Genomic DNA, 13,821 nt, shown 5'->3' with positions numbered 1-13,821 from the left:
AAATATTTTTATTAAAACATTTGTTTCATTCTTTCTTTAAAAACTTTTTTAAAGTTGATTTTATCTGGTTTGAGCTACGTCAACCAAGTAAATAAAGTAAATAAAACTTTGGTTTGGTGAATCGTGTTTTACCATAATAATACATTTTCTATTTTAACTTGAAATGATTTTTCAGGTCAACTTGTTAAATTAAGCCAACAAGGTCAACTTGTTAAATTAAGCCAACAACTAATTCATAATAGCTTAGGCTCCATTTGATGTTGTGATATGGTATAGTTGAATATGATTTTAGAATGATTATAATTTCAAAAGTTGATTGGTTTTCATTGCTTAAACTTGCTTTTCACCTTAAATTATAATAAAAATTTGGGTTTAAAAAAGGTTATATAAATTTAAAGTTTTTTTTATTTTTTTTCAAACCACAATCATACAAATTATCACAATGTTAAATATATTGATACATTTAGTATTGTAATGCAATGTAATTTTTTTTTTAAAATATTCACTTAAAAATATATTAATAGAAATTTTTTATATTTTTTTATTTTTAATAGCAATCCATCAAAACCAATAAAAAAATATTAATCCACATTAAAATCGCTTTCAAAGACATCACCATAACACTGTTACAACTATGATGATACTGAAACCTCCATGACCTAAGAGCTTGCAAGTGACTCCAACACATCACCATGTCAATGAAACACATGTCTGGCCTCACATGGGAAGGCGAAACCTGTGCCAAAAAGAACCCATGAAAGAACATTAAAAAAAGGAGACGAAGAATATCTGCAGAGTGCAGAGCGTAACCATCAATGACTTTTTAATGGCAACCTTTTCCATTGCAGATTCCTTGACATCACCAGACATCCAATAGTAACCTGAGCAAGTGATCGTCAAGAAACCATAGGAGACACCACCTGTCATGGCAGACTGGCAGTGCCTTTTTCTCTCCTCTTTGACTAGTGAAGACAACTTGCCTCGGATTCTAAACCTTTCACGACTTTTAAGGCTCCATTTTGACTCGATTTACCACAAGTGCAAAACATTTCTTTTCAGTTTTCACAACGCGATAATAATTATCAAATAAATTTACAATATTTAACTAAATTGTTAGTATACTGCTAGATATTAAAAGAAAAACAACATTCTCAAGGGGGAAAAAGCCAGAACATGATTATTGTTTTTTTTCTAAGAATTCAGGGACAGCTCTGTGAATTCACTAATGCTCAAGAAATTATAATAATCACAATCCTTCGTTACAATCCACAACCCGAACAACCATCCCTGTACAATCCCAAAAAAAAAATTATCCTAAAAAAATGACACTAAAAATTAAATACAAAATACAAGGAAAAGAAAAGGTCATGATAGTAAAGAACAGCTAAGCATGCAGAGGACCTGGAGTGATCAACACAGTACTGCTCGGCGGATTATTAGTCGGTGGTGGAGCCCCATTTGTAACTGGAGCAGCAGGAGGAGGAAGAGGTGGCGGTGGGAGCGGAAGAGGAGGTGGTGGCGGTGACAGCAGAAGAGGAGTTGTGCCAGTGTCCGGTGGGCTTGGTGGTGGGGTGGACCCAGAATCTGGTGGGCTGGGCGGTGAGAAGCCCATTGGACTAGGTGGGGTCAGCCCAGTAGGCACAGTAAGAGGAGGAGTAGGGAAGGGTAAGTTAGGAGATTGACAGGAATCATCAGCGCAGTTTTGTGATTTATGAAGGTGGTGGCGTAAGAGACCAAATACCAAGACAAGACCAAGAATTACAAGTGCTGTCACAATGAAAATGAAGATCTTTGTTGCTTTCCCTACATAACACATTTTGTTGTTGGATTTTGAAGTACAGAAGAAGAAGAAGAAGAAAATGAAGGGAAGTGGAGGCATAAACTGAGTAGTTACAGAAGGAGAGGGGAGTGGGGATGGGGCTTGATTCTTTTTCGTCTTTTTTTCATGGTGATGGTGTCTTGAGGGAAGAAGAAGAGGGATAGTGGGAGAGAGAGAAGTGAGTGTGGAGCATTTGAGATGGGGAAGGGGAAGGGTCCAAGTTCGAGGCACGTGAAGGGCAATTAAAGAAAAGGTTTTGTTTACAGCCGCAGTGGTGCCGATCCGCATAACTGTTGTTTTCACAGTATTTTTTAAAAATAAATATTTTAAAATAATTTATTTTTTTATTTTTTATAATTTATTTTTAATATCAAAATAATTTAAAAACATTAATTTTAAATAAAAAAAATTAATATTTTTTAAAATTAATAATTTAAACACCTCAAAAACAAACAAGATACAACTTTGTCGTTTTAGGGGTGTTACAATGAGTCCAGAAAAGAATTAATCCTTTTAAAAAAAAAAGATAATAAATTTATTTAAACTGAAAATGAAAATGTGGATTTTAAACCAATATATATATAAAGAATGAAAGGAGCTTATGTGTCATAGTAAAGGTGTTCGAAGTAAAGGTGTTCGAAAAAAAGAAATTTATTTAGAAACTAAACAATTTAAAATTAGATCTAAATTAAGGGTGAGAAAAAAACTGAAAAAACCGATTAAACTGAGAAAACCAGAAAAAAAATAACCGAAAAAAACCGAACCGTGAAAAAAAAAACCGATAAAATAGATTAAAATTTTAAAAAAAACCAACCGGTTCGGTTTGGTTTCGGTTTTATAAGCCTGAAACCGAAAAAAACCGAACCTAGACCGGAAAAAAAACGAGCCAAACTGAACCGAAACCAGTCGGTTTGAACCGATTTCGGTTTTTTTTAAAAAAATTCAGTTTAATTACTTTTTTTTGATAAAAACCAAACCGAAGTGAAAATAATCCACCCTAATCATGAAAAAGAATTATAAGTAAATGGATAACTAACACTTTTTTTTATATATAATCCTTCAAAAACTCTGTTAGAATATTCCTTTTTAGAAATGATAGATTTGAACATTTATTTATTAATAATATCTGTAAAATATGTGCAAAACCTTTATTATAGTATAAAAACTCAAAAGATCTTCAAAATCTTAGAATTAGAAAATCTCAAGAAGAAATTTAGTTGACACATTTTTTTAATAAAAATTATATTTTTTATATTTTGGAAAGAATTAGCAACTTTGCAAAGTTCATTAGAAATTTTGCCCTTGTTCATCCAAGATGGATTCACTTTATAATTATTAGGCTACGCAAATTTTCAACGCTTCCCCTTTCAACTTAAAATCATTATGAAGTTGTTTGGTATTATATAGAGGTCATTATTTTAGGTTTGATTTGATTTTTATTAAAAAAAATAATTAAATTAAAATTTTTTTAAAAAAAACCAAAATCGGTTCAAACCGACCGGTTTCGGTTCGGTTTGGTTCAATTTTTTTGGAAAAAAAACCGGTTCAAACCGGCTTGACTCGGTTTTTTTATGGTTTGGCTCGTTTTTTTTTTCGGTTTGGGTTCGGTTCGGTTTTTTTGGTTTCAGGCTTATAAAACCGGAACCAAACCAGTCGGTTTTTTTCAAAATTTTAATCGGTTTTTTTTTCACGGTTCGGTTTTTTCAGTTATTTTTTTTCTGGTTTTTTCAGTTTAATCAGTTTTTTAGTTTTTTTGCTCACCCCTAGTATTATATATACAGTTTCTTGTTTTTGGTTTCAATGTTTTCTTAAAGTTATTTTGTTTGATTTTAAAAAATTTGACAATTAATCGTCGGTTTTTACATTTTTTAAAATAAAATCTCTTGCGTTTGATCTATGAATTTATTTTTGTCTATAATGGATAATGTTTGAGTAGTTTTAAGTTTAATTTTTAAGATTAAGTTGCGTGCTAGAAATTTTATTTTTTTGGTTCATTGTGGAAAAGATTTTATTTTAATATTTTATCCATTTAAATTTGTGTATTTTTTATAACGGTTACTTTTTAAAATATTTTTTATTTGAAAATATATTAAAATAATATTTTTTTATTTTTTAAAATTTATTTTTATCATTAACATCAAAACGATCGGAAAATATAAAAAAATAATTTAATTCGAAGCAAAAAAATGAAGTTTTTTTCAAAAACATTTTTAAAATTAACAAAAAAACAAATAGCCTCAATCTTGTAATAAAACCTTTTTAAGGTTCATAAAAGAGGCTAAGAGAATGAAAATACATGATTATGGACATGTTTGGTATTATGATAACTTTTATTTTTTATAATATTTTTTATCTAAAAATATTAAATTAATAATATTTTATGTGTTTTTTTGATAAGCTTGATATGTTGAAATCAAAATACTAAACACGTACGAAATCATGAAAAAAAACTTTAATGTCAATTTAAGTTAAAAAAAAACTTAAAACATTGAATTAAGGATTTTGAATTGCTATTGGCACAACTTTTTCCTTTTTCGAAGGTTAAAAGATGAAACTAGCCTCCCCCTTTTCTTTAAATTTCCAGAACATAAATACATCTCCAGGTTGAATTCATATGGGCTTTGAGTTCAAAGATTTATTTCTCTTCTTTTGTCTTGGAACATGTGGTGTGAAATTGGGATTTTAAATTAATTAGTTTTGAAATATAAAGAGATTTAACATTTTGAATTATTTTGCTTAAATGATCAAATTAGATCAAGGGACACGTTATAAAGAGATTGATAAACTTTTATAATTCTTATTCATGTATTTTTTTTATTAACATGGGTGTTCGGGCCAGCTTGTGTGTACCTCAACTAATCCCACGGGCCCTGAAGTTAACGACCATGTAGGTCTCCATTAGTCATTATATTAGTAACCACAGAACTCGGTAAGATGAGTAAATTTTTTAGTTTTAAATTTTTTATTACTGGACCACATGGTTAATTCATGTATTTAATTTGTCTTGAAAAGGAGATGATGGATGGGAGATAATACCGTTGATTGCAGCCTTGATTCAACGCACCTCTTCTCAGAAAAATAAAATCATAAAGGAAAGAAATCAAGAGGACATAATGAATTTATTAAATAGTAACATAAAAAAAAGAGTCAGATTTGTTATTTATTTTTTTTTTCTTAAAAAGAGACCATGCCAGTAGCCAGATAGATTGTTCCAATAGCACTTTCCATAAAGATTAAAATATTGACTGAATAATGTTTTTAATTAATTAATTCATAAATTCACTCGGTAATTTATTAATCTAAATCTCTTTTAAGCTCATTTATTGATTCAAGTTTAATAAAAGTAATTGTTGTAAAAATCATTTTTAAAAATATTTTTTATTTAAAAATACATTAAAATAATATATTTTTATTTTATTTTTAACCCCATCAAAATAATTTAAAAATATATAAAAAATATTAATTTATAACTAAAAAAATAAAAAAATTAAAACTTTCAGAACATGACAAACACTACCTAACTAGGCTAGAAATAGCTTTTGTTTATAACGTTAATGATGAGGGACACTATTGGTAGGTGAGATATTAAAAAAGTTAAGTTGGTTAACACCTAATTCTGTTTTAAGAAAAAGTTAATAAGTAATTAAGGAGGAGTTAATCAAGAGGTTAATTGTGCCGTTGAAGGAAGGCAAGAGAGGATATATTGGGAATCGAGCCTGACAAGGAAATCTGCCATGTCATCCCCTTCGGAGCATAGCTGGCAGCACTTCTTTTGCGGGGCCATGAACACCTTATTTTATTTGCCTCCATGTTCCTTTTATTTACATACTTGCCACTCTTTCTTTTCACCCTTGTTTTTATTCCAGATTTTTCAATAATAAAAATAAAATACAGCATAGTACTGTAGGTTTGCGGGCTCAACTCATTTCATTATTATTTTTTTAAATTTTATTGAAACTGTGTTTAATAATTATAACTGTTGAATTAAATTATTATTTTTAATTTAATCTAGATTAGGATTTATATCTTGGATTTACTTGCATGATTAGATTAGATTTAATACCATAATATTATGATTTACAACTCATATAATTAACGTTCAAAATCTAACTTATTATAGAAAAAAAGAAAATAGCATAGATTATTCTGGAAAAGAGAAAAAAATCACACTTGTTCTTGACTTTTTTTTTTTTGAAGTAACAATAAGTTTTTCTTCGAAACGGAAGATTTGACTATTTAGAAATCTGTGATTTCTAAAATATAAACTTTCTCAATAAATTTTTTTTATTATATATAATAATTAAACATTATGCGAGAAAATTTGCAATGCATTTTTTTTTCCTAAGATGATTGTAAGTCGAATCTACAGTTTTTTATTTATATGGAAAATTCCCCCTTATTTATCACCTTAAGTATATAGAAAACATATCAAGATACAAAAAGTTCATCCGATGAAAAAACAAGCAATAAGTTACATTTTTAAAGTAAGAAAATTATTTGTAGATAAAATTAAACTAGCATATTGCACAACATTTCCACTAGGATGACAATAGATCCTATCTTATTTATTTTTTTATTGAGTAAAAACTTTAGATATCATATATCTATTTATTATTCAAAATAAGTTAAAATAAAATACCGTATAGACACCGCACATAAAACATTAAAAGACATAGGAAAAAAATTGTTCCTCACGTCACTGTTCATACAGAGACGAATCACTGTGAATTAGTACAGTGATTTTTTTTATCCCAATTCTTTTTTTTTTTTCCAATCAACGCCTTTATGGAGCCAAGTTAATGGTCAATCAAAGCATATTTATTGATGAAGGGCAAGATTCGAACAAAGAGGACCAAAATAAAAAGGACTGCAAAAAGGGGGGTTGTTTTAAACTTGGGGCAAAACATTTAGTTCGGTTCTAAAACTTTTCAAATTATAAAATCACAGTTCCTTGAAATTTATGCAATTCAATTTTAGTTTAAAACTTTAATTTTCTTATTTTGGTTCTTAGTCTGAGAGATAGGAGAGAAAACGGCTAAATCCCAGTGGTAGAGAGAATGTTTAATTAAGTTGACACTGATTCCAACCACGAAAAATAACGATTTTGGTATCAATGAGTTCTTTTCGACGATGAAAGTTTAACCTAGGTATTATTTTTCCCTTAACATTACTTGAAATGGTAGATTTGAGCTAGGAAAGAATTTTGATTTCAGGGTTGATTGTGAGCTTTCAAGCTAATTTTTGGCTTGTTTGAGTCCATTGATATGTTTTCCAAGGTGTTTAGAGTGTGTGTGTTTTTTGGTCAAAAATGGGTTAATAATGGTTTTTTTTTTCCTAGAAACATTATAACTGTGACTTTCTTATGACTAAAGGTCATCAGATTCTGGGTAGGGAAAGTGATGCGTTGCCTACTTTTTTTAAAAAAAATTAAGGAAGGATGACAAACTGTTTGCCACATAAAAAAATAGAAAAAAGTAAAGAGGCCCTAACACGCGAGTTGCTTTAGGCCAGTGCACTTGAACCTTTTTCTCTTCTTTTTAATTTTATATTGTTTTATATTGGTTTTTTCCCCTCAATTTGATCCTTCACATTTAGATGTTTATTTATTTTTCTTGTTTTATGTTTTTACCATGAAAGTTTAATATTTTATTAATTATAGATTCTGCAACGTAATTTATTTTGGTTTGATATTTTTTTATTTATCGTGATCTCAAACAAGTGCCCTGATATTTGATTGGTTTTTAAATTTATAGGTGTTTATTTTATATAAAAAAATTATTAAACCTAATTAAATTTATGATCTGGATCATAAAATTGACTAGTTAACATCGTAGGTTAGGAATCAAGCTTTACATTCTTTTAGGTTGCATAAATTATTTTTGATTTATTAATTAAATACATATATAAAATTTTTAATTTGCAATTGAATTTTTTTATGTCAAAAAGCATATAAGAAATATTGTCGTATTGAAAAATATAAAAATATAAAAATAAACACACATTAAACTATGAAATTATAAATATTATACATATATCAATATTAAGATATGTATGTATTATACTATATTAAAAAATATATAAATATTTTACACATCTGTATAATAAAAATATATACATCTCAAGTTAAATTGATCTCGTATTCCATAGATAACCCTATTCAAGCAGAAATGCCATTCATGGATGAAAAGAATTTAAATGCTTGAAGAAACGAGAGGTTACTGTAGCTAGAGAGGAGTGAGTGTAAAAAGCGAAGAAGAAAAAGGGAAGCTTGGAGATGCGGGGTATCGATCCCCGTACCTCTCGCATGCTAAGCGAGCGCTCTACCATCTGAGCTACATCCCCATTGTTGAAAGGACATTCTTTTAGATTAATTAAAAACATAATATTAAAAATTTAAATGGCAATCAGCATTCAATATCTAGTAGTTTGACGACCTCCAATATCTTGCTTAATGCAAATTTGGTAAATGAAAATTAATTTATTCAAATTTTGCCATTTCAATCCTAGTTGAGAAAGATTGATGCAATATTCAAATGTTGTCCATAGAACTAGGCTGTGATGAGTGTGAGAAAGAAATTTATTTGTGCATCATGGGGATTTATTCTTTCTAAAAAATTTATTGCTTCAATGAAGATGAAAGACCCAATGGAAGAATTTAATAAAAAAAGTAAACAAGAAGATAGAAAAAAATTATACAGATTAAAAATAAATAATATTAAAGTGTAGTTTCTCTATCCCTATTTATCATTGTTTTAAAATTAAATTGGATAACGGGTTAATTCAGGACTTAACTGATATGAGATTTAAACTAGTTTGAGTTATAGAGAAAATATAAAAGAAAAAAACTTGGTTGACATCTCAAAATTTGATAATCAATCTATTAGTTTTTTTTTTAAAAAATAATTTTTTTATTAAAATAATAATTTTTTATATTTTTTTTTCTCTTAAATGTACTGTGAATCAACTTGAATCGGTCCTCTAACCCGCAATTCAAGCCTTGCCGAAGTTAGTTCTTGAAACTATGCCATCTATATCCCTTGATAGTGGGGTATAAATCATTTTCTTCGAATGGATTAAAGCGACTATGCATTAGATCGGGTTAAATGGCTAGCCGTATCAAATGTACGTGGCAGGAAGGACACCTTGATTGCTTAATTGTTTCCTACTTTTTTCAGGGAGGAAGCTGCAATATAAATCAAAATACAAGAGCAAGATTGAATGTTTCACTTAAAAAGGCCACTCTTTTCTCCTAATGGTTGAAGGGGGAGGGTGGTTTCCATTCCGTTCTTTGGGACATCGGAGCCTGAGCTCTTTAGGACTCGAAGCTTAAAAAATGGCGACGCTAATTGTTTCTGATGATATATTAAGCGTTTTTGAATCTGGGTCTCCCTTGGTTTCCACAATGGGTTAAGCTTCTCCACTTTTTACTGGTAAAGAAAAGTTGCTCTCTTGGCTTTCTTTCTATTTTTTTGTCAAAGATATCTTGTTGCCTGAAATTAATTACTTTTACATAATCTTCTGTTATAGTTAATGGTTCTCAAATGTGTTTTTGATAAATTGTCACATTAAAAATCACTTTCTTTTCTTGCTTTGCTTTGATCACTAAGTTAATAACTAACAGGCAATGTGATGTTTTTTTAACCGGTTCTTGACATTAATGGTTAGTAGCTAAAATGTATTTTTGATAGAAGGTAGAAAGGTGGGGGTTTTTTGGGTCAGTGAAATTTTATATGATATGATCAGTGGACTTTGCTATTATGATGAATGTTAATTGTTTGTGGAGCAAATTGCCAATCAATTCGACTTGTGCACTAATGAAACTATAGAAGTTTCCTCAAGTTCTTTGGCAATAAGCTACTTTTTATAAGGGGATCAAAATTCAGGGTTCAGGTTATAGAATGTCTGACTTTAAACATCATTTGTAAGTGTTCATAGTGTTTTTCTAGAGGTGTTTTATTAAGTGGTATTTGATTTGGATTGTGAGGGTTGGCTTACAATTTTCTTAGCCTGTGTTTGAGTCCTCGTTTTATGTTTCCACTTTCCGGTATTATTCTTCTTTTTGCTTCAAAAGCTTATAATATGAAGAAATTAATTGACGTAAAAGTTCTCTCGTCTATGCATGTAGTGAAACTTTAAAGCCTTTTCATTTTATAATTCAAAGAAATATTGATTGAAGAATACAGAGGAGATACAGGAGCTGAATTTGCATATCCTCCTAGCATATACCTCAGGTTTCATTAGTTCGATATAGTACTCAAAGTTGATGGTCTAGAAAAAGAAAAAGGAAAAAAGAAAGAAAGAAAGAAAAAGAGATTCGTTAGACCTTAACAGTTTATGCATATATATACTCATTTTCCTTTTATGATGTGAGAATATCTTGAGGAAGTGTAAGATTCAAGCGGTCTAATTAGTTTATTGAACTCGTTTACCAGGTCTTGATAACTGTGGGATTTCAAGTGCATACAATCTATATGTTGTAAATGAAATATGCTCAAGTATTTTCACCAAGATATTCTTGAGAGTAATGCATCTTTCAGGAATTTTATAATTTGCTTCTATGCATTGCAAGTTATTCCAAATTTAGATACTTGGTTGGACATTGGCTAGCACTTCTGAGCATTTCTGTATATGATTTCTCCACTGAGTTTTTATTTTTTCTAAAATTTTAGTAATTATATCTGCCGGTTCTTTTATGAAATGCACATTGTTTCGAGCGCTCTAGTTAGTCTTTTATTTTTTACTTTAAATTGTGTTATACACAAAAAAATATCCTTTCAAGTGGCCCTACTTCTACCTAGTCTCTGCACCCAATCTATCGAAGCTTGTTCTGTTGTGTAGATTCTAAATTTAGAACAGCTGCATTAATTTTGGGGTTGGTGTAATTAATTCGTGCATATCTGCATTTTCTTACACCCGAAGAAAAATGCTCGCGATAAAGACGGTAATTTGAACATTTGTCACATTTCCATTACTCATATCCTCCTTTTGTAATCCCAGAGAGATTTAGTTCATTCCACCTTCTCCTTTTATATATCTCAGAGTAGTTTGGCATAAATTATCCCTCTTCAGTTTCTTCTCTAATTATCCCATCCATGGGTCGTAACAAGCTTCCGATGAAGAAAATTGATAATCCCTCCCGTCGTAAAATAACATACTCAAAACGTAGAGATGGGATTATCAAGAAAGCCACTGAATTGTCTGTGCTATGTGATACAGATGTTGGTCTTTTGATGTTTTCTCCTAATGGTAGATTGACTACCTTTGCTAGCAATGGAAGGTTGATATAGAACTATTTAGTTCAGAACAATATAGATTCATGTTTTCTGTTTATTCTACTGTGATTTTCCGATGTATATAATTTTGACAGTTTTTAAATGATTTTGTAGGATTGAAGACGTCTTTCTTCGCTATTTTGACCAGTCCAATGTACTAGAAGCAGGGTGTGTCTATTACTCTCTTCATCTTGATTCTTTGATTTATAACCTGTATGTTTTTTGCGTTTCAAAAGCTCTTTAAAAAAAAATTGAATTTTTATTTTATTTTTTTCTTTGCTTCAAATTAATATTTTTTTGTTGTTTTCATATCGTTTTGATGTATTGATGCCAAAAATGAATTTTTAAAAATAAAAAAAATATTATTTTGATGTATTTTCAAATGGAAAGCACTTTGAAAAGAAACTACTATCATAATACCAAACAGGCTTTTAGATTCACACATGCCTTGTTGTTTTTGGATAATGTGGATATCTTTGTTAGATTTTGACTGGAAAATTTTCAATGTCTTTTTATTAATCATTTGTTTTATTTACAATATTTATTTTGATGTGCAGACCAGTTGAACAGGAGGGGGTAAGATCTCTCTCTCTTTCTCAGTATACTTTCTTATATGTGTGCCTCTTTCCGTGTATACGTATAAATTGTGCTTGTGTTTGGGATCCTTTTTTATTTTTTTGAAGATGATGTGTTTGAGATCTTGATTTGCCATTATTTGTTCTTTCAGTATTTGTACCAAAATCTCAAGCGCATGAAATATGAAAGAGAAATGCTGGAAAAGATTGCAAAGTTTGATTCTCTCTCTTTCTCTCTCCCAACACACACACACACTCTCATAGACCATATACACAGAAACCTAAGAGTTAATTTTGTGAGAACTTTCTCTGATTAGAATTCTTTCTTTTGTCATATGGATGTTCCACTACCTTGTGCATGGAAAACAAACTCAGGATAGAGGTAACTTTTTGAAACACATTTTTCTAGAGTGCTTTCTTACAAACTCTACTTGAAACATGATGAAATTATTTTATTTTTTGAACTGTTTATTTATGGCTTAATAGGCGCTTCAGGAGCAACTCGATGAAATCAGCCAGAAACTACAAGAGAGACAAGAAAAGATGAGGCCAGTATCTTTTTTTTTTAATTGTTTTTGCGTAGTTAACCAAGACTGTAATTTAAATCTTTTATTCATCCCATTTTTTTATTTTTATATATGAACATATAAATGATAACTCAATAATATAAATCTTTTTTCCATTGATAATAAACATTGCTGTATTCTTCTTTATTATAAAAAAAACAGGTCTTACAATCCAGATGTGGTGAATATCAACTCGGTTCACGATGCCAATGCGCACCGACAATTTCTTAACGATGCAATTCAAAATATAGAAAAGCTACAAGTGGGTACACGTTTCCCCTGTCAATTATGTAATCCCATTTCAACTTTATTAAAACTAACAATTTCCTTACCCTTCTTCTTAGATGGAGATTTTTCATGAACCTATAGACCTTCAGAAGCCTGGGTGTTTTCAGGTAATTTGAGAGGGAGAACGGCAGGGGCAGTAGAAATAGGGAACACAAACTGGAAAATGCTCTCAAAAGCTTCTGCATTGTTCATCTTGCATTACTTTTTGATGTTTATCTAATCTATGCTGTTTCATTCTGTATTTTTGTTCATAGGTGCCTCCCGCTGCTACCAGGGATGCTCATTTGTCCGCTGAAGAGCTTGTGGATGCCAATGGAAACTGGTAATTCTTGGTCGTAATTTCTTAACTTAATCAAAATCTGGTAGCTTTGGGCCTCTGACAAGCACATTTGAGCATTGGGTCATGCATGTTAACTCCTCTTTCGTATACCATATCAAGAACGAGTTAAAAGAAAATAGTACACACAGATTATCATTTGTAAATTAATTTCTTGCAATTTTGTTTCATGTAGGAATCCACCGCAGGATGACCATCAACCCAAAGAGGCACACTTGCCTGTTGGTCCACACCTAAGCCTCGAGTACCTCAGAGCTCAAAAGCACTGGAACCTTCAAGGTCGTGGGCAGGGCAATGCCTGAGATTAAACACCAAGTGAGGAGAGTTTCATTGTCAGGGTCCTTCGTCCAAGTTTTATTATGGCTTATATTAATAAGATCATCAGCTTCTGTAGTTTACCATGATATGGGTTTTAGCAGAAGCTGTTGCATGCGTGTTTTTTTCCTTATGAACTTCGGATTCTACTCTTGTTTGAAGTTTGGAAGTTGAATAATGTTGGATGTTGGATGTTGCAATTTACATGGATTTATTGTTTCTTTATGCATGAGTTTCAGCTTTGTGATAAGTTTGTCATTTTCATAGAAGATGTCAGCAGGTTACATGGAACATGTTGTCAAGATTTATGGCAATCTTACTGAAAGATTCTTCCCAAAAATCTCAACCATTAGATTAAAGAGATTCATTAGTGGGAAGAATTACTGGTAAAATTAGCATTACTTTGTCAACTCCTTAACATTAGCATCTATCTCTATGTCACAATCAGGATAGATTCTTTTATTAAAGACCTATTAAGAAAGATAGGCTACAAGGTTTGGCAAGTTCTTCCAGGATAACACAATTGTTAATTTTATTGTTATCAGTTATAGACTTGAGGTAAAGGGAATTATATAGAGAACATTGCAGAGTTTTTGCCCTTCCTAAAACCCTATATCTTTCAAACAACCCTAGCTCCTGACATTGACCT

General features: G+C 30.5%; 1 protein-coding gene and 1 non-coding gene across 2 annotated transcripts; one reads left to right on the top strand and one right to left on the bottom strand.

Moving 5' to 3' along the window:
- Nucleotides 1-8,088: 8,088 nt before the first annotated feature.
- On the bottom strand, nucleotides 8,089-8,161 carry TRNAA-AGC (transfer RNA alanine (anticodon AGC)). The gene has a single exon. It is a non-coding gene; the product is annotated as a tRNA-Ala (tRNA).
- A 674-nt stretch (nucleotides 8,162-8,835) lies between these two features.
- On the top strand, nucleotides 8,836-13,422 carry LOC7486050 (uncharacterized). Its single transcript, XM_052454393.1, has 9 exons — nucleotides 8,836-9,249; nucleotides 11,206-11,259; nucleotides 11,649-11,667; nucleotides 11,819-12,048; nucleotides 12,153-12,214; nucleotides 12,395-12,494; nucleotides 12,577-12,627; nucleotides 12,775-12,842; nucleotides 13,033-13,422. Exons 4-9 carry the CDS (start codon nucleotides 12,025-12,027, stop codon nucleotides 13,157-13,159), a joined length of 432 nt encoding a protein of 143 aa, XP_052310353.1. The 5' UTR covers nucleotides 8,836-9,249; nucleotides 11,206-11,259; nucleotides 11,649-11,667; nucleotides 11,819-12,024; the 3' UTR covers nucleotides 13,160-13,422.
- The last annotated feature ends 399 nt before the right edge of the window (nucleotides 13,423-13,821 follow it).

Source organism: Populus trichocarpa, chromosome 7 (assembly GCF_000002775.5).
Source record: "Populus trichocarpa isolate Nisqually-1 chromosome 7, P.trichocarpa_v4.1, whole genome shotgun sequence".
Classification (NCBI taxonomy): Eukaryota; Viridiplantae; Streptophyta; class Magnoliopsida; order Malpighiales; family Salicaceae; genus Populus; species Populus trichocarpa.
The sequence above is the reverse complement of the archived record's forward strand: the minus strand, read 5'-3'. Positions and strand labels throughout refer to the sequence as shown.